Source organism: Ornithorhynchus anatinus, chromosome 3 (assembly GCF_004115215.2).
Source record: "Ornithorhynchus anatinus isolate Pmale09 chromosome 3, mOrnAna1.pri.v4, whole genome shotgun sequence".
In the NCBI taxonomy this organism is placed as follows: Eukaryota; Metazoa; Chordata; class Mammalia; order Monotremata; family Ornithorhynchidae; genus Ornithorhynchus; species Ornithorhynchus anatinus.
Window position 1 is genome coordinate 102,614,770 of NC_041730.1, and position 26,999 is coordinate 102,641,768.

General features: G+C 38.4%; 2 protein-coding genes across 2 annotated transcripts in view; one reads left to right on the plus strand and one right to left on the minus strand.

The window, feature by feature from the left end:
• LRRTM3 (leucine rich repeat transmembrane neuronal 3) overlaps positions 1-16,310 on the plus strand; it is a 195,531-nt gene extending 179,221 nt beyond the window's left edge. The window contains exon 3 of the mRNA XM_007660683.3: positions 12,451-16,310. Coding sequence (XP_007658873.1) covers positions 12,451-12,669 — 219 coding nt within the window. The 3' untranslated portion in view covers positions 12,670-16,310. The remainder of the gene's footprint in view (positions 1-12,450) is intronic.
• The window catches only part of CTNNA3 (catenin alpha 3), a 1,377,490-nt gene that overhangs the window by 1,006,186 nt on the left and 344,305 nt on the right, over positions 1-26,999 (minus strand).

Below are 26,999 nucleotides of genomic sequence, written 5' to 3' on the forward strand. Positions count from 1 at the left end.
ATTTCACTCTTTAGTAAGGTGCAGTTCATACTGCAAATTCAAATTTGGAGTTCAGAATATTAATCCAAGAATCAGAACTCAGATTTAGAGAAACCTTCTGAAATTTAGTGAAAAACTACTTTAATATTTCTTGTCCGTAATATATACTTCCATACTGAAGCCACAAACAAATCTATCTTCTGGGACTTTCAGAAGGTAGCAGCTTTTTCCAGTGAGGGAGGGTCCCATCTGACAGTTTCATAAATGATGTGGTCAACAGTGAGACAGAAGAAAGCAAAATACAGTAAGTAGGCAGATGTTAGGGGAGCAAAGTATGTAGACTGGGTTGTAGGGGAGACACTATCTAACCTTGGCTTCACTGATACATACTCTCCTGACTCTCCTCCTATCTCTTTTGCTCAGTCTCAATCTCTTTTACAGGCTCCCCCCTGCCTCCAACCCACTAACTGTGGGAGTCCCTCAAGGCTCAGTTCTGATCCCTTTTTATTCTCCCTTTACACCCACTCCCTTGGAGAACTCATTCGCTCCCATGACTTCAACCACCATTGAAAATTCCCAAATCTACATCTCCAACCCTGTTCTTTTTCTTTCTCTGCAGTCTCATATTTCATCCTGTCTTCAGGACATCTCTACTTGTGTGTACCCCCAACACATCAGACTTAACTTGTCCTAAACAGAACTCCTTATCTTCCCACTCAAACTCTGCCCTTCCCCCAACTTTCCCATCACTGTAGACAGTACCACCATCCTTCCTGTCTCACAAGCCCATAAGCTTGGCATTATTCTCAACTCATTTCTGTCATTCAACCCACATATTCAACCTATCATCAAATCCTGTTGGTTCTACATTTACATCACTAAAAATTCACTCCTTCCTCTCCATTCAAACTGCTACCACAATGATCCAAGCACTTATCCTATCTTGCCTCAATTACTGTATCACCCTCTTTGCTGATATCCCTGCCTCCTGTCTCTTTCCACTCCAGTCCACATTTCACTCTGCTGCCCAGATAATTTTTTCTACAAAAATGTTCAATCAATGTTTCTTTACTGCTCAAGAACTGTCAGTGATTGCCCAGCCACTTCTACATCAAACTCCTTACCGTTGGCTTTAAAGCAATTAATAATGTTGCCCTCTAATATCTTATCTCACAGCATGTTCACTTTGTTAACAACAAATTACCCATTGTACCCCAATCTCATCTTTCTTGCCATCAAACCCTTGCCCACATCCTGCCTCTTGCCTGGAACTCCTTCCCACTTCATATCCAACAGGCCACCAGTCTTCTCATCTTCAAAACCCTTTCAATATCACATTTCCTCCAAGAGGCCTTTGCCAACTAAGCCTTCATTTCTCCTTCTCCCTCTCCATTCTCAATCACCCTTGCACTTTGCTTTAGCCCTTTATTCAGCCCACCATCAGCAGTTTGTATCTATCTGTAATTTATTTTAAGGTCTATCTCCCGCTCGAGATTCTGGGGAGAGAGTATGTCTACCAACTCTCTTATATTGTACTCTTTCAAGCACCACACAGTAAGAACTCAACAAATACAAGCGTTTGATTTATTGATAGAGCTTGAGGAATGAAGATTTTTGGGTGGGGGAAGATTGCTGATTGAGTGTCAAACCCAAAAGTGACGAGTTTCTGCATGATGCATAGATGGATGGGGAACTATTGGAGGCTTCGGAGAAGTAGGGAGATGAGCATAGAACACTTTATTAGAAAAATGAGAGGGAAACCAGAGTGCATTTTGTACTGGAGAGACCAGAGGCTGCAGGCAGGGAAGTCAGTGACAAGTAAGCTCCAACTAGACTGTAAGCTCATTGTGGGTAGGGAACAGGTCTATCAAAACATTAACACATTAATGCTCAATAAATTTTACTGATTGATTAGGCCAATCAGGTGGCAATATGGATGGAAAGAAAGGGGGGATTCTGGAAATGTCATGTAGATAAAACCAACAAGATTTGCATATTCAAAGACATACAATAGGAATTTGTTTTAATGGTACTTAAGCGCTTACTATGTACCAGGCACTGTACTAAGCACTGGGGTAGATACAACATAATTAGATTGGCACAGTCCATGTCCCACATGGGGTTCATAGTTTAAATCCCTGTTTTGTAGCTGTTACCTAAGCCACAGAGAAATTAAGTGACCAGCCCAAAGTCACACAGCAGGCAAGTGGCAAAGCAATGATTAGAATCCAGGTCCTCTGACTGCCAGGCAGTCTGCTCTCTCCACAACCCAACACTGATCTCCAGACAGGACAGAACTTCCTACCCTGTTCTTGGTTTAATAATTCAGAAAAGTTGAATTGTGCTGTAAACCCCAAAATATGTGAAAAACTCTATTGAAAGCAACAGTCTAGCAGATAATCAAAGAATCAGATAACTTGAAGGAACCTCAAAAGATTATCTGGTCCTGCCCCAGGCAAGTAGTATTGAAAGTATTAAGTGTCCACTGTGCATAAGGCACTTCACTAATTGCTGGAATAAAATCACTGGGTGAGGGAGAGAGGAGGTTGCTGACAAAAGCATAAAATACAACATAAGAGACTAGAATAATAATAACCATTAATGGAATTAATGTATAAATTATCCAAGATGGATGGTTCTCTAATTTTTCCTCAAAATTTCCAGGGAAGGAAAAAAAGAGTATGGTACTTATTAAATGCTTACTATGTGCCAAGCACTGTTCTAAGAACTATGATAGATACAAGTTAATCAGAATGGACACAGTTCCTGTCCCACAGGGGGCTGACAGTCTTAATCCCCATTTCACAGTTGAGGTGACTGAGACACAGAAAAGTTAAGTGACTTGCACAACAAGGTCACACAGCAGACAAATGGTGGAGCTGGGATTAGAACCCAGGTCCTTCTGACTTCCAAGCCTGTGCTTTATCCACTAAGCCATACTCCTTAGGAAACTCTATAACTTCTCTGTATTCTGTCCTTATGAATTCTTAACAGGCAAGAAAAGAAATTCTTCATCATGTTCAAATGAAATCTCTTCTATTTTAATTTATTACCATTTCATCCCTTTTGCTCCTCTACAGAAATGGAGTAAAACTGTTCAAACACTTCTCATAAAAACCCTTCATATTCTCAGCAATATATTGTAAACTCGGTTTTTCAAAGCTAAACAATCCTCAAATTCCTTTAATCTTTCTCCTAGGATGTATTTCTTCTATCATTACTGTCATTCCTTTATGTGTTTTCTACAATGAGATAACTCAAAAATATTTATCCATACCAATCAATCAGTGGTATTTACTGGGCTCTATCGTCTGCAGAGGATTGCATCAAGTGCTTGAGAGAGAAGCAGCATGGCCTAGTGGAAAAAGCACGGGCCTGGGAGTCAGAGGGCTTGGATTCTAATCCCATCTCCACCACTTGCCTGTTGTATGACGTTGAACAAGTCACTTCACTTTTCTGTGCCTCAGTTACCCCATCTGTAAAATGGGGCTTAAGATAGTGAGGCCATTTGGAACAGGGACTGTGTCCAACCCAATTATCTTATATCTACCCCAGTGCTAAATACAGTGCCTGGCACATAAGAAGCACTTAAATACCATAGTTATTATAATAGAGTTGGGAAGCACCTTCCCTGCCCACAAGGAGCTTACAGTCTAGAAGGGGAGACAGACATTAAAGTGAATTACAGATATGTAATCTATTGTATTCCTATCAAAAGGAAAGGGATTTTTTCTTAAATAAATCCATTGGATTTTGCCAGTTAATCCTATAAACTCTGAAGAAGAGTCTCAGCAACACAAAGGATTTTGCAATGCTCTCATGAACACTGAAGATAATCGTGCCTGAGTTTAAAGGAAAACACAAGAGGGTATGACACATCAAGTTGTACCCACAAAGATCAAAACAATAGCTAAAGCATTTTTGAGACTCAGTGACCTAATAAACCAATGACTTTAATAAGAATTTTCATCTTTCTCTGGAATAAGTAGAACTCTTCAAACCCACCTCCCCTATGTGGAGATACCTTAAGGTTCCATTTCTTGTGCAAAAATGTTTTTATCCTATATTTTATCCTGTAACTATGCCTATATTTCACTATTCAACATAGTATAAGGTGGCACCACTAATAAGTGTGTGGGTATGTTTGTGAACTCTCAGGTGTGACTATCTTTTCCAAGTGGCTTTATGTAAAGATCACTTGTCAGGGCATATTCACGGTGCTTATGAATGCGACTTTTGTTTTTTTGCCCCTTTATCTGACTGATGCTTTTATTCAAAAAACTCCACCTCTTTGGTAGTTTCCTACACACCTGGTCTGTCTGCTGCTACATCTTTCCTGAGATCTTCACACTCCAGATTGCAAATGTAGGACTTAAGGGCACAATTCATTTGCCCAAGTTCTTCTAAACAGTGCAGAAGAATTCTGAAACCCTTAAGGGACAGTGCAAACTATTCAGAATGTTTTGTGTAGAATGTTGTACTGCATGTGCCAAGATAGAATGAGTTTCCATTGAATAAGGAACATATAAAATTCCATTCCTTGTTGGGCTTCTTGCATTGTCTGAAAATGGAGTTGGAATATCAAGTCACATTAATCTTAAATTAAGAACCATTTATAATCCATTCTTAATACTAAAAAGGCACATCAGTGATAAAGCTAACTAGTGTTTCACATGATCATAAAATCAGGAAGCCTCTAGGAATGATTTGGAAAATGATAGGTTTTAGTGAAACCACAATAGCATTATTTCACATTCCACCTCCCCTTCCCTCTGAAGGATTTGAATTATTGAGTCTGTCCAGTAAAATCTATTTGGAAGATTAATTTGAAAGCAAGTAAGATGTTTAAAATTTAAATACACAAATCTACCTATTTGGTTCGTATATGTTGCTAAATTAGAGCAAGCGAGTAATTATAAAAATACCATGGTACAGACCATGCCTACTTTTCTTGTTTTAATACATCAATGATTAAATCATTATAGGAAATGAATGTTGTGTTAGATCACTGACTACATATAGAAAGGTATACAAAAGAAATTATATTCAAGAAAGATGTACCTGGAAAATTTACATTAAATAAACCTATATAAGGAAATAATTACTTTGCATTCATTCTCTAGATCACTTTCTGCAATATGAAATGTTCTTTTACATTCACGGAAGTGAATTAGCTGACAATTAATTTTTGCCTTTAGGAGAAACTAGTTTATTTTTCCTGTGTTTCAAATCGAGGACAGAGCAAAACTATAGAGAATTAAATCAATAATAATCTAGTAAATAAAACAATTTTTTTAAAACTCCACTGAAGAAAATATTGTTAAGTAAGGATTCATTGTTCCAAGGTTTTGCATTTCTTGAGGATGAAAAAAGCGTTTCTGCTTTATGATCTCTGTTTAAACTAGTTACGGACTGACATTTCTTATCCTTGAGACAGTTTTGTCATTTATAATTTGAGAAATGTTTGAACTCTCCTACAAGATATATTTGAGTTATTTCTCACCTACTGATTGGAGTAGTCATACTTGTGATATGGGCTTTAACCCATGTGCAGTATGTGCATTAAAATACTCATTTCATTAAATTTCTCAAAAATAAAGTCTGTTTCAGGAGCTCTTGTTTTTCGTAGTAACAGTAAATATGACTTTCAAATGTACAAAAATAAGTCTATACACACACATCTTAAATATTCCCAGCTTTATTTTATTTTTAATAAATACCCCTGGGTCACGTCCTTCCGCGGTCCTGGAACGCCCTCCCTCCTCACCTCCGCCAAACTGATTCTCTTTCCCTCTTCAAAACCCTACTTAAAAATCACCTCCTCCAGGAGGCGTTCCCAGACTGAGCTCCTCTTCCCCCTCTACTCCCTCTGCCATCCCCCCTTTACCTCTCTGCAGCTAAAGCCTCATTTTCCCCTTTTCCCTCTGCTCCTCCACCTCTCCCTTCCCATCCCCACAGCACTGTACTCGTCTGCTCAACTGTATATATTTTCATTACCCTATTTATTTTGTTAATGAATTGTACATCGCCTTGATTCTATTTAGTTGCCATTGTTTTTACGAGATGTTCTTCCCCTTGACGCTTTTTATTGCCATTGTTCTTGTCTGTCCGTCTCCCCCGATTAGACTGTAAGCCCGTCAAATGGCAGGGACTGTCTCTATCTGTTGCCGACTTGTTCATCCCAAGCGCTTAGTACAGTGCTCTGCACATAGTAAGCGCTCAATAAATACTATTGAATAAATACTATTGAATAAACAGTAAGTGGCTCTCCAAAAGAGGAGTTTTTAAACACTGAGCCTGATCTTCTTGCATAATAATAATAATAATTATGGTATTTGTTAAGCACTTACTATGTGCCAAGCAATGCACTTAGTGCTGGGGTAGATACAAGGTAATCCGGTTGCCCCACATGGGGCTCACAGTCTTAATCCCCATTTTACAGATGAGGTGACTGAGGTACAAAGAAGTGATGTGGCTTGCCCAAGATCACACGCAGACAAGTGGTGAAGCTGGGATGAGAACCCATGTCCTCTGACTCCCAAGCCCATGCTCTTTCCACTAAGCCAAGCTCCTTCTCTGTATGCCACTAGGGTGAGGAGATTGCTGCCTAAATGATAATTACGGTATTAATGAAGTGGAGAAGATGCAAAATAATCAGGTCAGGCACAGTTATTGTCCATGTTCCCAAAAGCTCACAGCCTAAGAGGTAGGGAGAAGCAGATATCTTTACATTTTACAGAGGAAAGTCACAGAGAGACAAAGCGAGTTGCCTAAAATTGCGAAACTGGAATTTGAACTCAGGTCTCCTGAATCCCACACCCATGTTTTTTCACTTGGCATTCCAAGTAACAAGTTTCATGAGAAGAAATAGTACAGGGGCCCAGGTGATATCTACGGAGAGGATAACTCATTTAGAATAGTCTGACTTCTGAATACTGAACTTTTGGAGAGCTCAGGGAAATGTCAATCCCTAGTAATATTAATTATAAAACTGATAATTGTGTCAGGAATTGCTTTGCTGTCTCTCAGAAATTCATACAACTGGTCATGGGGCAGCCTTGTAGAAACTCTGGAAAGGAAAGCACCTAATCACTTGAACACCCCTCCTTCTATCTTACCTCTCTGATTTCGTACTAACAACCCAGCTTGCTCACATCATTCCTCTCCTTTAATGCCAACCTACTCACTCTATCTTGATCTCATTTATTCTGCTAGTAACCTTTTGCCTATATCTTGCCTCAGGCTCTCCTTCATATCTGACAGATGATCATTCTCCCCTCCTTCAAAACCTTCTTAAAAATCACATCTTCTCCAAGAGGCCTTCCAACTAAGCCCACATTTCCCCCACTCCCTCTCCCTTCTGCATCACCTTTGCACTAGGATTTGTACCCTTTTTTCACCCCACCAACCTCACAATACTTATATATTTTAATATCTGTCTTTCCATCAGGACTGTAAACTCCTTGTGGGCAGGGAATAATAATGTTGGTATTTGTTAAGCGCTTACTTTGTGCAGAGCACTGTTCTAAGCACTAGGGTAGATATAGGGTAATCAGGTTGTCCCACGTGAGGCTCACAGTTAATCTCCATTTTACAGATGAGGTAACTGAGGCACCAAGAAGTTAAGTGACTTGCCCACATTCACACAGCTGACAAGTGGCAGAGCCGGCATTCGAACCCATGACCTCTGACTCCCAAGCCCGGGCTTTTTCCACTCAGCCACAGAATGTGTCTACCAACTAATAATAATAATAATGTTGGTATTTGTTAAGCAATTACTATGTGCCAAGCACTGTTCTAAGTGTTGGGATAGATAAAAGATAATCAGTTTGTCCCACATGGGGCTCAGTCTTCAGCCCCCTTTTACAGATGAGGGAACTAAGGCCCAGAGAAGTGAAATGACTTGCCCAAAGTCACACAGCTGACAGGTGGCAGAGCCGGGATTAGAACCCATGACCTCTGACTCCAAAGCCTGGGTTCTTTCCATTAAACCATGCTGCTTCTCTATTATACTGTGTTATACTGTACTCTCCCAAGAGCTTAGCTTAGTGCTCTGTACACAGCAAGCACTCAATAAATACAGTTCGTTGATTGATTGAAAGATGTGAAGCCCCCAAATTCATAGACTCTCTTCTTTCCAGATCCTATGCCACTTAGTGATAAGGTATCCCCTCACTGAGAGGCAAACTGACCCATTTGTTGTGCACAGTCCCCATGGGTTTAAGCAGGCTACCTCACAACTGCTACATAGATTTTGTGGGCATCCCAAGTCAGACCAGCAGTTGTACATTTCTGAGGATTCTACCAGACACCCAGCTGTCACTCTGGCCAGTCAATCAACCAATAGTATTTATTGAATATCTAGAACAGAGCACCAAATGGGAGGCAGTGAAGGGGGTGCAAATTGCTTAAGAGGTGTTTGGATGATGAATGTGTCTTTCCATCCTATCAAATCTACCAATTCTTAGTAGAAGGGGTTGAACTATGTACAACTCAACATGGCACCGTGTCCCCTGTGACTGACATCTGCTATCTGACACTGGCCTGGTGCCCTCCCTGTACATGTGTTCCCAGTGGATGGTCTACTCCCCAGCTGGGCCGTAATGGCCTCTGTGTCTCATGGAGGGGCAGTAGCCCTCAGGGATGGGGGATGCAGAGGAAAATGCCCTGAGAAGGGGTACAAATCCCTCCTGAGGAACTGGAATAGAGCTGCTTCAGTTTGTGTCATTCCCCACTCTCTGCCCCATAATCCACATACGTCTCCAGACAATACCCCCATTATGGGGACGGTCAGCCCTGAAAGAAAGTCCTGCCTCCCTCTTCCCCCATGTCTCCCTCTAGTTGCAAGATGGGACAATTTCATCATTGAAAATATAAAATCAAGTGATCAGGATCATTCATTGGATCATCTTAAAGGATTTCACCTGATTAACATGTCACAGTGCAAAATGTGCCAATCTGCTGTGAATGGCACTAAGCACTTAAGAGAGGTCATGATATCTCTCCTTTGAGAAAGGTTTCACAAGCAGTCTTGGATGCCATTATCTTGCTCATACAACAACTTCCTTCCAGAAGTAGTCATAATTTGCACAGAATATGTATTCTTTCCTGCATTTCATGGGGCTTTGGGAGGGTTGGATAGCTTCAGGTAATAAATTAATATTGCTAGGAGACGTGTGGGTGTCCCAAAACAGAGTCCCTCTAAAAGAACGAGATTTCTCATGCATTACTTTGAAGGCATTGTATCTGTACATGTTTTGAAAACTTGCTTCTTTACAGACTTTTACCCAATGTTACAGTGAACATGAGGTTTAAAATCAAGGTCTTACTTCCCTTTTCCATTGCTACTTTTGTTTCTCCATGATTTATGAGATGAGAATAGTCATGAGTAAAACATTTTTAAAGCTATGAATTGTGTTAGTTTCTAGTCACTCAATTAGGAGGAACAATAAAAGTATGGTGTAGAGTACAACAGGTGCTTTTATTTAAAGGGATAGACCTCTTCACTCAAGTAAATACTGAATCCCAATGCATCATAGAAAAATAGAAATTGAGATAATTTACCTGTGCAATTTGAATGGAATAGTTCCTTATTTTTCACCGCACTAAATATGAGATTAATTTTTTGTGGGCAGGGAACATGTCTACCAACTGTGCTTTACTGTAGCGCTTAATACAGTGCTCTGCACACAGTAGGCTCTCAATGAATACCACTAATAATTAGTTCTTTAGTATTGTCAATGATGTATTAGTTCATCACTGCAGGACTTCATGGAATAAAGGGGGTGCAAATCCCAGATATCATCACTACGCTCTAGTTTATAACATCTTTACTCCACAAAACCTGGTGTTCTTGGATTTTGCACATTTCAAAATATGAGAGAATGGAGCTTGATATCTTCACAGTTCATCAAAAGGTTTGTCTTCAATCCATTAAAAACTAGTTCATGATTTATAAAAATCATTTTAAGGACCGTCAAAGCTATTTAAATAATTTATCATGGTAAGTTCACTTACATTGATAACTTGTATGTACTGAAATGTATCGTACTAATGAAAACATCATTTCAGAATTTGTGTCATTCTTAAAATTCCTGTATAAAATATATCCAACCCCACTTAACCTCCTTAGGACATATGAATGTAAACACTGGATCAACAGTTATTACATTGGTTGGCTAGTTTGGTAATCTAGTAGAGACATTTGTGAGTGGGATTTCTTTCTTTTGGATTCAGGACAGTACCAACTTCTGAGTATAACTTCTGAGTATAAACACTGCCATATGAATTTACATATGTAAATATAAAATTAATTGATAAAATTTGACAGACTTCAACAGCAGGAAATTTCAGGTGGCAATTTTTATTATTAAGATACATTTTCAGTGATCTGCATTAATCATTATAATTTCTAAAATAAACCAAAAATAATGTTTAGGATCCTGTACCTATAACCCATAATATGTGACTGATATGCCTGAGGTGAATGTAAAACTAATTTAAATGATAACCCTGTTCTTTGTCTCTTCTAAAACCTAGATTTATCCATGATGTACAAATTGTTTCACGAAATGATAAACTGTAGGTGCCCAACCAGTTAATCCATTACTATAGAAATATCCATTCATTTTGAATCAACATGTATTACACATTTGGTGGAGTGAGGTTCCCATTATATCATTAGGCATGTTCTTTATGATCTAATAGCATTTACCATTCAAAACATAATAGTCCTACTTGTTCACATATCATATAAATTAAAGAAATCCACCTTTACCCAGCAATTGTTATCACAACTGTTTCCTCGAAGTACTGGGTTATATTTCTCTCTGATGAAGACTTAAATCTAGAGTTATTCTAAATTTTAAGGTCACAATCATTTAGGAAGCCATAAACAATCTCAGAGGAGTAAAAAGAATTGACCAACAGATATGTGATGGGTATTCTGGGAGACTATTTTGTATGGGAGGAGGGCAGTGTACATGGATAGAAAATAATGGGAAAGTGAGTTCTTATTTATCTTTCCATCTGGGTAACTCTGAATTATAATTTTGGGTTGGGTCATCGGGGCCCTGAGTTTGGTGGTCATTGAGAAGGGAAGGGGCTCTTTCACCAAAACCATCACCTATTTTAGGAAAGTTTACAATTTCTAACCAAGAAAGTCCTTGACCGAAGTCTGGGGGTGATTACATTTCAAAGGCAGTGATGAAACCCAAGAGTGTTTTAGTTTAAGGATCTATGAACAACATTTTGTATCCTCAAATTTACTAATTTCCAAGATTGCATTGTTAAAAGTTTTGTCACAAAGATCCAAGTGATACCGACCATATTTTCTTTATAAATAGATCAAATGTCCTCTTCCTCCTGCCCTCAGTCACTTCTCCAATCCTCAAAATGTTCCTAGAGCTTTTGCTTCCACTGACAGTACAAATAGTCTCTAGCCCTTAATGTTTCCTCCAGAAAAATTATCTTCAGGCATTTTACCTCACAACAGATTCACAACAGATTCCTTCCCAACCTGTGGCATTTTCTGACTTATCAACTCTTAAGAGTGCCTGAATCACTGTTTTAGACATACTGATTAGGATTAGAGTCCTACATCAACAACAAATACACTGAAAATTCAAGATTCTAAGACAGAATCCAAAGAAATCATATCTTCAATCCTAACCTTTCCCCACCCTCTCACACTGTGCTTCCAAGTGTTTGGAAGTCTCAATCTAAGTATGTTTTCAATGCTAAAGAAAACATTCTCTCACTTTGTTCAGACTATTTGATAAGCACTTATTGTCTGCCAGGCACTGTAGTAAGCGCTGGGCTAGATGCTAACTAATCAGGTTGGACATAGTCCAAGTCCCATTTGGGGCTCACAGTCTTAATCTCCATTTTACAGATGAGGCAACAGAGGCACAGAGAAGTCATGATTTGCCCAAGGTCACACAGCAGACAGGTTTCAGAGCCAGGATTAGAAACCAGGTCCTCTGAATACCAGGCCCACACTCTTTCCACTAGGTCACGCTGCTTCATCTTCCAATTATTCTGTAACTATATTTGCTGGGTCATGTACTAAGTGGGCTATCATTTTCCATGTGTCTTACTGCTTTGGACAGTTTCTTCCTAGGTGAACCAAATTTTCCCAATCAGAAAATCAATGGTATTTACTGAGTATTTACTACGCACAGAGCACTGTAGCAATCACTTGGGAATATACCAAAGGGTTGGTAGACATGATCTCTGCCCACGAGGGGTTTACAGTCACATATCATTTGGTCCAAGAACTCACTTTGGGGATGATGTCAGCCTTAAATGTCAGAATTGCTTGGGAGAGCTTGATTAGCATGTGTCCATATTAGGTCTAATTCACATTAGCACTAACACAGCCTTCAATTTCATGACCACCAAATTCAGAACCTCAAAGTTGTCTGTCCTTTGATAACTAACTATTCTGCATATCCCTTTTTCTTCCTCCAGATACCTTTATCCATGAACGTGTCAACCTTTCTTGCATATGACCAACCCACAATAGGTTACTGTGGGGTGCATCATGAACTTCTCTCTCATAAGCCCTTTGAATCAAATGCACAGGAAGAGACGATGGAAACACACCTAGAGACTGATCTGAATCTGAGCACAATAACAACATCAGCCCGAATCAGTGAGCTTAATCAGCAGATGGCTTCATTGACCTAATTAACAGGAGAGGGTGGCCACCAAACTCTGTGTAACCCGATGGACCCAATGAGGAAGACTTTGTCTCGTGTGGATTCTGAAATGTCCTGTTCTAATAAAATGAAAAAGAACCAAGAGTGGTACATGAAATAAAGAAGACGTGAATTGTTTCAAGTCTACAATTTGTAATTAAGTTGTGCAGTATTTTTTGACTTAAAGAATATGACCCTGGGGAAAAAAAAAAGAATCTTTTTTCAAAGCTCATCCTACCTACCTGTAAAAACTGTACAGAGCTAATGTATTTTTCATATTGTAAAGTTTCAATTATTAAGAACTGGTATGTACAGTACCATAATTTAATTACGGTTTGCTTTACAGATTTCAGTTTCTAAAATTTTAAATTAACAAAAATTATTTCTTGTGTTACTCAGAGTCACTCAGTTTTGTAGGGATTGTTTTGTTACTGCTTTTGTGCCCAGAAAACTTTACTCTGAAATTCTGTGCTGTGTGAAATATGCACGATTTTTATCATGCTTATTGCATAGAATTTTATCTACTTGTTCCAGAAATAATACATTAACCAAAAAAAAGATTTAATTGCTCAGACTTCGAAGAGATTCTTCAATTACATGAGAAGTTTTTCTTATAAATGAAAAAATTCACTTTTTTTTAACAATTCTCAGATTTAACTGTTGCCTTGAATTACAGCCTAGTTTCTAAGCAGTGAAATGTAATGATAAAGAGGGATATTTTAAAAACACATTTCTGAATGAATGACTCATTATTTTATTCTTTTATTCTTTTGAGTAATAGGGAATTGAGGATGGGGAAAAATCAGTGGACAAATCATTATTGGAAACAAAGGCCGTAACCACAGCAACAGATTTTCTCATAAGAGACAAAGGGCAGCTGTCAATGACAACAGAAAAGTCTTTAAGTCTATTGTTTCACTGGGCAGGGTGAGAGGTAGTTATAATTGTACAGTAGTTTATTGTCTCCTAATTAACCCAATTTATCAGGCAAGCAGGCATATAGTCAGGTAGTGTATATGCACCTGATTCTTCATGCAAAATTTTAGTGTAATACTACAATTCAGGAACACCTCCCAGATGAAGCACCAAATGTTTAATGCACTTGCTTTCTGCACGAACCTCCCCCATTCTATACTGAAATTTCCCTGGCACCACAGCAGTTACATAAAATCTGATGGGGGTACCTACTTTGTCACTGAAAGTGGCATTCAACCAGATTGGCATTTAAAAAATATGTCCGGTTAAAACCTTAGCAGTACAGTGCCTCTAGCTTCTTTACAAAGTTAACTTAAAAGATTTTGACCCCCCTGCTGAGCTGAAACATACTGATGATACTATATGAAATGAAATTAAGAGAACCTGACTTTATAAGACTTCATTATTCAGCATTTGAATAATTGACTGATTTCTTTGCTCAGATGTATGCTTTTTTAAAAAAAACCTAGGTATGGTTTACATTTACCATACTTAAAAACTTTAAAGTTACTAAGAATACCATATGAAGAGTAAGATCATTTCATAGTCTGTGAAAATGAAAATAATTTCAAACCTAAATGTCAGCCAACTAAGGGGAAATAACTAGAAACACTGGGTTTTCCAACAGTCAAAGAAAAGCTCTGACTCAAGTTTTTCTTTCTTTCAAAAAATACTATAAGCCTGCAAGTATAGTTTTCCGGATGCTTACTGTACCATATTTCAAAATATCTTCAAGGAGACTGAATTTTTAAAATGCAGTTCATATGTTTGTGAAAAAAATACACGAGGCAGGTAGGTAGAGAGAGAATGTTTAACAAGGAATCTGCATTTAATATTGTAAGTGAAACAAAATGTCAAAATAGAGTACCTTGTATCAGTTATTTATTTAGCATTCCAGATTTTGTAACATATTTTGCATAAATTATTTCCTATTCAAATATTTAATTTGTCATTTTAAGTCTCATATTTTTCTTACTTATTTTAATTTTCATTGATGCATTTATGTGTTCTCAGAAATCTCTTTAACTTATATTTGCAATTTTATTTTGTGTTGCTTGAAGTAGGGAAAACAAGATTTACAAAATGCTTACTTTTCCACAATTGAACACCAAAAAAATAAGAGCCTGGTGGTTTCTAAAACTCAAAAAATGAATTTGCTTTCTAAGCAGATATTTTGGGGAAGAAAATTATTCCTCATAGGACTAGTCCATGAGAAATTTCAAAAGAATCATTATATGAGGATAAGCACCTCATACTCCTCTGGGTACATTTTTAGAACGAAGACTTCTTAAAGAAGGAAAATGTCCTTTACCAAAATTGTAACTTCCATGTTACATGTTAATGCTTAAAATGTGTATACTCAACTTGCATAGTTAACATTGTCTATTAGACAATGTTAATAGACAGTACAGTTAACATGGGTGCGATTTTACTCTCACTTTTATCATCGTAAATAACAGCTACACCAGAAAGACAGAGACATATAGGTTTATCTACCTATAGATGTGCTTGCATATACATATATATATATGATATCTATCTCAGATTATTTCCACAATCCTGACTTTCTTAGACATGGCTTGCAGTAAGAATAGACTGTCATCAAGTTTTTTTTTTTATAGGAGTTAGGTTTATCTTTTTCTTTTTAATCAAATTATATGGCACTGAAAATTTGTTAATAACATGAGTCCCACAGAGACCTGGATCTATTTTCTTAATCATATCTTAGAGTAATTCACTTTTGGTACAGAGTCCTCAATTTCCCCAAGATGCCCAGAGTCTTCCAACAATGCCTTCTTGTGATTCTCCATTCTGGGCATGATTTCACCTATTCAGAAGTCATTCTGTGCCAACTGAAGTCTGTATTCGACCCTGGGTTCCATAGCTAGACTCCAGCACAGGATAGTCTAATAAGCTGTAAATTCCTGAATGCTTCAGACCTCATGAAAATATGAAGATCAGGTGCTCGCATGCAGCAGGAACTGATTGGGGTCCCATGGCTCGTTCATAAAAAGGGTTTTTATGCATGGCTGTTCTACAGTGTCTTTCCAGAGATTTCTCTGGCCGCTATAAAGGGGATCCCCACTGCAAGGCACATCATCAGCTGCAGAAACCGGTAAGCATACAGCTGACCAGAAGTCATCACTCAGAATCATTATTCCCCTGGTTTGGTGGAGAATTTCCAAAACATGGCTTTTATTAATGCCATGTTGTTCACAGATTTTAATGCATAACATTGAAACAGATAGAAAGTCAAGTGACATCAGCTCACAGTGATTAGCGAATTGTGACCAATATTCAAATTTTCCCTTAATATTTAATATATTAAATTGGTAATATGTTTTGAAAATATTTTGGCTTCCTTGGTTCAATCAGATATTTTAGGACATATGAATTAGCAGTACCTATAAATATAAAAATTATGGAAACCTTAGTTGGATTCAGAAAACTATCATGGCTCATAAATGGAAAAAGAAGGTACTTTCTGAATTATAGTTTTTATGAGCCATGGCATTTCAACTCTCAGTGTCTGCAAAAAGAGGCAGATCTCTCATATATGTTCACTCAAAACAAACAAGGCAATTTCCAGTGGCTAAATTGTGCATTTAATTCAGTGTCAAAAAATTAACAAGTTTCATTAAATGATAAAATCTATAAAATTCAAGCTGCTTGCAAAAGCACCATTTTCTTACTACTTTGCTTCCTCAAGAAAAAATGATGATGGAAAACATCCATTACTTTTATATCTCAGATATAACTTTTTCTCTAACCATAGCAACCTTTAAATTATTTGTAATGGTAGAGAGGGAATGGATATGGCATCCTTATGTGATCAGCATCAAAAGTTGAAATCATGACAACTAGCATGTTGGAAGAACCCTCTCTGTAACTCACAAGACATCCAACAGTGAAGATGTACCTATTTTGGTAATAGAAGCATAGCAGGGATAAGAAAACTCAGTGATCATGATTCCAGTCAAACAGCAGGGCATTTTTTTAAAGGGAAAAACTCAGTAAGTGGCAAGATGTGTAGAAGAAATGGTTTTTGAGGAGCTGGCTAAGCAATCATTATGAGAGGAATTGCAACAACCAGGCACTAAATACAGGTAGTTTGGAAAAGTCATAACCCAGAAAAGACCGCAGGATGGCATCTGACTTAGTGAGATTTCTCACCCTGCTTCAAAGCCAGGAATTTAAAACTCCCCTACAAAGGGGTGAAGGAGAAAGATTCTAGCCCCATTCCAGAGCTTCTTCACAGAAGAGAATGATGAGAGTTGATTGGCAGCTCAGAGGGGGTCTAAGTAATAAGTCCCACTTCATTACCAAGAAAAATAAAATCTAAGCCCTGGGAGGAACCTCAAAAGGTTAACTGGTCCACCCTGCTCTGTCTCTGGACAGGGGAATGTCTAACAACCCAAGGAAGATGGTTGTTTATTATTGTATTAAAGAACTTCCTCTCCTTTCACATTCTCATTCAGAGATATTAATAAATGTGAAAGGGCCCCAAAGTGGGAAGAGAGAAGGGGAAAGTGGCATGACTAATCCACAAACAGCATTAGCAATCTGCAGATAGTAGACTGATACCCACATTTAGTATTAATATCTACACTCCCTCATCCTATCCACAGGGGACCAACACACTCACCGTACAAGGCATGCAGGGTTAGCAGGTTCAGAACAAAACAAGATGTGGGAGATCTTAGCCCATCATCTCACCCCTAAAGCTTTAAAATAAAAACCTATGTACATGAACATCCCCATATTGGACTTGTGGGGATGCAAATAGCACCAGCACCTTGGCAGCTGCCTTGATGTTTAGTATCACCTTATTAAGGAATGCACTGTTCTCCCCAGATGCTCAAGGAACTAGCAAAGACCTGCCATCTCCAGTGTTTACAGTGAAGTGGCTGTCTTTTTGGCCAAGGACACAGGGATCAAAATATTTTTATTAGTAGTGGCCCCTTCACATACAAAGGGGGGGAGAGAGAGAGAGAGAGAGAATGTGTGTGAGAGAGAGAATGAAATCCACACTGACTTCAGTGACCTAGTGAATCAAAGTAAACACTGCCTACTTCTTCCAGTTGACATAACTCTTTCTATTTTGTTTCATGATAACCTTTTACTCTGAAATAAGGTGTTGGGGTTAGCCAATAATAAACCAGAGAAGGGCAAGTTTTCTACAATATAGATGGTAAACACTTTTAAAATAAATTTGGAAAAAAGTGAAATGAACACCCAAACCACAGGACGGGCTTGATTTCAAGTCCTCTAACTACTTTGCCACTCCTTATATAAATGTCCATTTCTGGGCCTGCCTGTGCTTATTTCCTTAACCCTTCCATACTCTGACTGTGAACGCATCATTAAGTTTGCTGGGCATGGAATTTTCAGGTTCATTTTTGCACAGGTTTTGGGTGAATAATAATCAAAATAATTATGGTATTTGTTTCTTCTTCCCCTATGAATAGAATATATACTATCTTAGTATTTCCCTTGGGCTCAAGCATTACAATTGTCATCAGAGAAGCAACATGACTTAGTGGAAAGAGCACAGGGCTGGAAGTAAGAGGATCTGGCTTCTAATCCTGGCTCTGACACTCACTTGCTGTTTGACCCTGGGCAAATCTTAACCTCTCTGTGTTTCAGATCCTTCATCTGCAAAATAGGTATTCAATTTCTTTTCTTCCTTCTACTTAGACTGTGAGCCCCATGTGGGATCTGATTATCTTGCATCTACCACAGTGCTTAGTACAGTGCTTGACCTATAGTCGTCTAGTCATCACTTAACAAAAAGCACTGTAATCATTATTAACATAGACAGTCAACTGATGGCTTGAGATATGGCCCCGTGCCCCAAGTTTTGGTCTGGATCTTGTGAAGAGATCATATTAGCCCTTAGAGTGTATAAAATGATGGAACATGCAGAATATCCCTCATTCCCTAAAACTAAAATTATTCACGAAGAACTTGAATGCCCTTCAAAATACATAGGCCTATAGCTCACAATTTTCAGACAGAAAGTTTGGCAATGGATGCTTGGAGCAAAATAAATGTTTGTTCAAAAAAAAATCAAGCATCTTCTCCTAAAATATTCAAACATCAACTTCCAATTGTAACTGGAAAGAAAACAGCATTTACAACTAGTTTTGTCATAATTTACATGTGGAGCAACAGCAACTTCTTCACTATATTCTTACAAAACATAAATTCCTCTATAAAACTGAATTAATAAATTCACAAGATTCTAAAAGAACTCAGAATAAGAATGAATATTAAATAATATGGCCTCATTAAGCAATGCTAAGATTTTGAAAAGGAGAGGGAATCTTGTCTAAATTAGTGAAGAGTGATTGGCATTTTTTTCAATTCAGTAGTTACCATATCGCCTTCAATAAATACTAAAATAAAATAAATAAATGTTGGTATTTGTTAAGCGCTTACTAGGTGCCGAGCACTGTTCTAAGCGCTGGGGGAGATACAGGGTAATCAGGTTGTCCCACGTGGGGCTCACACACTTTTAATCCCCATTTTACAGATGAGGGAACTGAGGCACAGAGAAGTTAAGTGACTTGCCCACAGTCACACAGCTGCCAAGGGGCAGAGCCAGGAGTCGAACTCATAACCTCTGACTCCGAAGCCCAGGCTCTTTCCAATGAGCCACGCTGCTTCTCCAGCTACTACTATTACAGTACTCTCTGGTTGGATGGGGGGAGGGGTGCTAAATTTTGGTTTGGATTCCAGATGTCTATAATGATCTATCTTTGTTTATCTATTAGTGAAGCATTATCTTGCTTCATGTTTTCTGTCAGTTTTACCTTAATCTAGGCTCTCTTGTACAAAACATATTTTAAGCATCTCCATCTTTCTACTGAAGAATATCTTTCTGGTGGCAGCATAGTGGTAAAGATAAAGAGGGAAACTGGATATTGAATAATCCCATATTCTGAATTACTTCTTCCTCAAATGCCAGAGAGTATTTTCGGCCCCATAGAGACTCCATGGACAAACCCTCTTCAGAGCATCCTTTCTGTCATAAGGTCATTCTTGTATGTGCATCTGCAGAGGTTTCTTTGTAAAAATACAGAAGTGATTTACATTGCCTGCGTCCGCGTAGTAGAAACTTGAGTCCCAACCATTGTCTTTGATCAACGTTTTGATCACTTGATCATCTGCCATTCCCATTCCACTGCTGCCCAGCATAGTTGAATCAATTTTGTCTGATGCTTATGAATTAGCAGGATCCGAAATTCTGTGTTTTCTACAATATCACAAAATTATGTGAGGTAACTAGCTAGTATTTACAGTCACCAAAGGCTAAATTCAAAACTCTGGTTCTCAAAATTGATCTTTTTTTTTAATGAGAGCATTCACTCCCAACTAAGTTTAAGCCTCACTTAATGGAGCATGCTCATGGTGCTCAATGAGAAGAGGAACCAGGATGCCAAGGAGAGTTTAACTGACAAGACAAAAACCATAGTGGACAACTCTTAGCTTCACTGTTCTGCAGCACAATTCCTGAATGAAGACTAAACATGATTTCAGTCAGTGTTTACCACTGTGGGAAGGAGGGAAAATGCACTCTTCATTTTTTCTCTAAATTCTGACTGAAATCATGTAATTTTCTAGCTGCTCAGCCTCAGCTAAAATTAAATGGCTCTTAGTTCAAGGACTGCTGCATAATGTCTCAGATTGCTGCTCATTATTCCATCAGGCCAGCTCAGCTTCATCTATCTTTTTACTGATACTGAACAAATCAAAGTTAAGGTAATAAAGAAATTATACTGATTTTCCACAGTTTCTCAGCATGCATGGTACAGCTACAATACAATTTTTTCTTTTAATCTCTCAGGGATTCAAAGGCAAGAAAGCTTTGTGTAATAAGTGGTACTTCAATTAAGATTATCACTGACTTTTCAATGATAAAAGCATGTATGAACTCACATAAGTGCAAATCCAGAAAATAGGGAAGCTATATCATAAGCACATACGTAAGTTAATGGTACAAGATTATCAGAATTGGCCCTGTACCTAACATTTAATCAATCCTATCAAAAGTGCCTTGAATATTTTTGACCACAGACATTTAGGATAATATTTGCTGGATGGATTTGGAGATGATACAGAGAACAGCAAAAAGGATTTTAGTTAAACACAACACAAGGTAAGAGACCTAAGTCTGTCTAATTTTCATTTCATGAAAAATGGATGGTGGCAAAATTCACATTTTAGGAAGTTTCAAAAATGATTTGAAGAGTTGAAGAGTAACATTTTAAAACAGCTAAACCAGAGCTGAATCATCTAGCCATTAAGGATATGAGAATCAAAAGTCTCTCTCTGGGGTAAATACAGAACAAATATATAGAATGACATAAGTAAGAGATAATAATAATTTGGATGGTACTTATTAAATGTCTTCTGTGTGTCAAGCACTGTGCTAAGTACTGGGGAAAATAGAAGATAATCAGTTCAGATACAGGTCTATATTCCACATGGAGCTCTAAATCTATGAAACAGGGAGATCAGGTATTTTATTCCTACTATACAGCTGAGGAAATGAGATCCAGAGAAGTTAAGTGACTTTCCTGAAGTCACAAATCAGGCAAGTGGTGGAGCCAGTTCTCCTGACTCCCAGCCCCTGCTTTTTGTTTTTTTTTCCACTAGGCCATGCTGCCTCAAAGAGTTTGGTACCATCATTGTTATTTCTTGAGATATTGAAGTAAAGAGTCAAAATATTGGATTAACATCAAGGGTCTTTCCCAAAGTCAAAATGGAAATAACCCTTTGCTATCAATTCAAACTTACTGATATAGTACTCTCACTTGAGAGTTCAGCTTCATTCTTAGAAATAATTACACCCATGGAAATTTGAGTCTGAGACTGAGGAATGTAAATACAACTAAAATGTTTCTTATTATGTATCTATGACCATTTGAGATTTTGAGATCCAAGCCATACATTGAAAATAATTAATGTATTACATTCCTCAAATTGCACTACTTTCTGTTAATGCCACAGTGGCCACTCCAATGAGCTAGAGTTCACATTTCCAAGATTTCAACCCCCTTCTCAGCATCGCATCTGGAGAGTTTCCAGTACCCTACCAGTCTCGGCTATGGAAGGGAGAGTCAAGCAGAGGCATACCCATTCCACTTGTAGCTTGGCCAGTGTCTAGCTAGTGGAAGGCTACAAGCCTGCTACAAGTCAAAACTCATCCATGCTGGGTAATAGCAGTATGGGAGAGAGTTGAGGGCAGAGACTCAAATTTACTGTGTGGAAGGAGGCAATGGTAAACCACTTCCATATTTTTTACCAAAAAAACCCTATGGATACACTACTAGAATGATTGCAGATGGAGAGCAGGGTGTACTGGAAGAGATGTGTCTGTGATGTCGCTATGGGTCGGAAATGATTCAACGGCATAAAAGACAAGGCAGGATTTCAATACTGGCCAAAAAAGCAGGGCATTTTCCACATTGATACTTATGACTTTGAAACTGCCATTAGGGATCATAATTTCATTAAACCTAAAGATGCTGGACTTTATATGCTCAATAAAATTCTGTCCCTGAGGCCAGTATTTTCTCTCAAGAATCTTGAAGTCCCTCTGAATCATTAACCTAACCAATTTACATTCTGTTTCATATTTAACTCCAGAAACCAAGGTGTTATGTGATTTTGTTTTCAGGTGAAAGCTTGCAAGTGAATAGTTTTATATGGGATTAACCTGTTTATAAATCATTAGAACAGTGCTTCAGTCCTTAGAACAGTGCTTGGCACACAGTAAGTTCTTAACAAATGCCATAGTTATTATTATTACTAAACAGAACTACTCATCTTTCCACCCAAACCCTGTTCATCTCTAGTCTTTCCTGTCATTGTAGACAATACCCCTCATTTCCCTGCTTCATAAGCCTCTAACTTTGGCATTAACCTCGACTCATCTCTCTCATTCAACCCACATATCTTATATTATTATATTATATGAGAAGCAGTGTGGCTTAGTGGAAAGAGCAAAGGCTTGGGAGTGAGAGGTCGGTGTTCTAATATCACCTCTGCCACTTGTCAGCTGTGTGACTTTGGGCAAGTCACTTAGCTACTCTGTGCCTCAGTTACCTCATCTGTAAAACGGGGATTAAGACTGAGCCCCATGGGGAACAACCTGCTTATTTTGTACCTACCCCAGCGCTTAGAACAGTGCTTGGCACAGAGTAAGCGCTTAACAAATACAATTATTATCATCATTATCTCTGTCACCAAATCCGGCCAGTTTTACCTTCATATCATTTTTTTTTCCCTTTCCTCCTCATCCAAAACTACTAAGCTGATCTACACACTTATCATATCCCACCTTGATGACTGCATCAGCCTTTTTACTGACCTCCCTGCCTCCTGTTTCTTCCTCCAGGCCAAGCTTCACTCTCTTGCTCAGATATTTTCTTTAAAAAATTCAGTGCAAATTTGTCCTCTCTTCAAGAAGCTCCAGTGTTTGCCCATCCACTGCTACATCAAACAGAAACTCCTTACCATCAGCTTTAATGAACTTAATCTACTTGCCCTCCACCTACTTTCCTTAGCTGATTTCCTACCACAACCTAGCCCATTTGATAATAATTGTGGCATTTGTTAAGTGCTTATTATGTGCCAGGCACTTTACTAAGCACTGGAGGGGATATAAGCAAATCGGGTTGGACACAGTACCTGTCCCACATCGGGCTTATAGTCTAAATCACCATTTTACGGATGAGGTAACTGAGGCCCAGAGAAGTGAAGTTACTTGCTCAAGGTGACACAGCAGAAAAGTGATGGAGCCAGGATTAGAATCCATGACCTTCTGACTCCCAGGTCATGCTGCTTCACTTTCCAACACCAACCTATTCACTGTAGCTCTATCTAGTCTATCTTGCAACTGACCCCTTGTCCATGACCTCCTTCTGGCTTGGAACTCCCTCCCTCTTTATATATGATCACCATTTTTCCCACCTTTAAAGCCTTATTAAAATTGTAATCCCTTCAAGAGGACTTCCCTAAATAAGGAATTCTTTCCTGTGCTCCCACTACCTTCTACATCACCCTTAAACATCACCCTTGAATTTGGATTTGTACCCTTTAAGCACTTGATATTCACTCCATCCTCAGTTCCTCGGCACTTATGTATATATGAGTAATTTACTTTAATATGGCCTAGAGGAAACAGCATGGGACTGGGAGTCAGAAGACTTGGATTTTAATCCTGGCTCTGCCAACTGCTTGTTGTGTGACTTTGGGCAAGTCACTTAACTTCTCTGCACCTCAGCTTCCTGAACTGTGAAATGGGATTGAATATCTGTTCTCCCGCCTACTTAGACTGTTGGCCCACTGAGGGATCAAGGCTGTGTCCAACCTGATTAACTTGTGTCTGCTCCAGCACCTAGAACAGTGCTTGACACACAGTAAGCACTTAACACAAATAACAATAATAATAACGATAATAAAAATCATAATAGGTTGAAAGCTCCTTATGGTCAGTGAACATGTCTACCAACTCAGTTATACTCTACTTTCCTAAGTCTTTCATACAGTTCTCTGCACACAGTAAGTGTTCAATAAATAATATGCATTAATTATAATACAAAAGAGTTGGTAGACATGATCTCTGTCCAAGGAATTTACAATCTAATGTGAAAGGCAGACATAAAATAAATTATGGCAATGTACTCCCTCCTGAAGACTGAATAGCTGGAGAGCATTCCAAATGATGCTAACTGAAATTCCATCGAAGGTGTATGGATCATCAAAAGGCAATGTTCAACTCTGTATCCATTAAAAATATAGCATGACACCTTTTCAAAACCCCTATACAACACATAAAACAAAGCACTGCTCAAGCGTTTGGTCAGCCTCACTAAATTGGAAAATAATCACAAATCCCCAGGAAGCTGTTCAATATTTTTAATTTTTTCTTCTTAAATGGACTATTTGTAAAAGTAGTAATGCCACTCTACACACGATCCTTATATTCCGAAAAGACTGGATTATCTGATTACTCATGAAGGCTGTACATTGTTCAAATGCCATAAATGTTTTTGGTTTAAGTTAACCTGAAGGATAATAGTGTTAGTATTTCAGCAACGAGGTCAAAGTCTGGTTCTATACACTGTCTAATGATGAAGACTGATTCTTTTCAATTACAAAATTTCTGAATGTATCAATATTAACATCACTGGCATTCAGTGTGCATATTGTCAACATAATGACTACCAAAGGAATCACTGTGGTTCTATCCTTTAACTACCACAATGCTGATGAGGATTATGAAAATTTAAGTGTGGAGATTACAACTGTGAAAATCCCAAATGGCAGGGAGTTTTTATTCTACTTTATCAACATTAGTTTTGTAGAAAGATAAATTACTGTTTAAAGTGTCTTCAGACATGTAACTACTCTGAAGCAGTAGATGAGTCTGCCACACAGAATTCATAACTACTTTTACTTCTTAATATGTTCCTAATGTAAGCTGCATCAAGTATCTTCCTTAAGGTATTCCATATGTAAAGACAAAAATGTATTAGTTAACACAAGTTAATGTTAAATTACAATGGAACTTCTACATTTTTTCATCACAGTCCTTTATAATAACAAATACTTTGATTACTGACCAAGATTTGCGATTTATTACCAGATCAACTAATGACTAGTTGATGCAGCAAGAGCCAACTAGTGATAGAGTGATAGTGATAGAGAAGCAGCGTGGCTCAGTGGAAAGAGCATGGGCTTTGGAGTCAGAGGTCATGAGTTCAAATCCCGGCTCGGCCACTTGTCAGCTGTGTGACTGTGGGCAAGTCACTTAACTTCTCTGGGCCTCAGTTACCTCATCTGTAAAATGGGGATTAAGACTGTGAGCCCCCATGTGGGACAACCTGATTCCCCTATGTCTACCCCAGCGCTTAGAACAGTGCTCGGCACATAGTAAGCGCTTAACAAATACCAACATTATTATTATTACATTATTAGAGTTATTGTCTGTATTTCCTCTCAGTGACTAGGGCAGACAATCAAAAGGAGGGGAAGAAGGGACAGAGGATAGAAATAAGGCAGAATAGAGTGGGAAGAGAAAGAGAAGAAGAGGAAGGAAGTAAAAAAAGGCAGCAGGGATTGGGTCAACTTTCTCCCACAATTGCTTAGTACAGTGCTCTGCACACACTAAGTGTTCAATAAAGATCATTGATTGAGGAGAAACAGCAGCAATTTCTGGTCTCTGCTTTCATCCATTTCTGGGACAAGTGAGCACCTGCATAATCAAAACCTCCCCTATCACTTATGTTCAGGTCTCAAAGTACTCTATCACCTAGGCAGTAACTCATGTAGATATTCCCTTTGTGTTCTTCCTAACTGTAAACTATTTTAGTGTCTATGTCGCCTACTAGTGTGCAAGCTCCTTGAGGGCAAAAATCATGCTTACTATCCCTTTTATACTCCCCCAAGTGTTTAGTACAGTGCCCTCCCCCAGTAAGTAGTAGGTATTTAATAAATACCATCAGTTGAGTAATTGATTCATAACATGGAAAAATGATACTAGGGAAGCAGGGTAGCTTAGTAAAAAGAGTTTATACAAGACAGAGGTCCAAAAAATCTGGTCTAGACCCAGCAGTGACACACAGAAAACTTAAACCCTCTATATCTTATAACTACCCAAAGCCTATACAATAGCAAGGGTAAGTGTGAATGCAACAGGACCCCAAAGGGCACTAAAATCAGAGGAAAGAAAAAGGTTTAGCCAAGATTTCTCCTCTTCTTCCTCCCCTCTTCCCAGTTCCTTGCACCTTTTTATACTTTTAGCCAAAGGGCAATATCACATTTCTGTTTGTCACTTCATTCCATCTTTGGTAGTTGCTGTAGGTTCCCAACTCCTGAGTTTAGTGATAATACTTCAGAGTATCCAAGGATGCTTACTGAAGAAGCCAGTCATGTTGGCTGTTCTCTGCTTCTGACAAGTTCACCTCAGAGGATCACTGGTCCTGGCTCCTGTCTCAAGTGGCATATGCTTCCCTCATAAACATGCTGACTGTTTTCAGACTAACAAATAAACCTGTCAAGAGTTGTAGTGGAGGGTCTAATAATGAATTAAAGATAATGGGACTCTTCCCAGGATGAAGACCAAGTAACCATTACCATTACTAAGCCCTTAGGATCTTAGAATCTCACATACATGAGCACACACAGCTATACACTGTTGTCCAGGTTTTCACACTTGACTTTGGCTCCACGGTGAAGAGAAACAAAGAATGTGTCACCCTTAAGATGTTCGGTAAAAATTCAATTAAAGAAGTTCAATAAGGAGCAAGTAGTACATATGGCACATTCTGG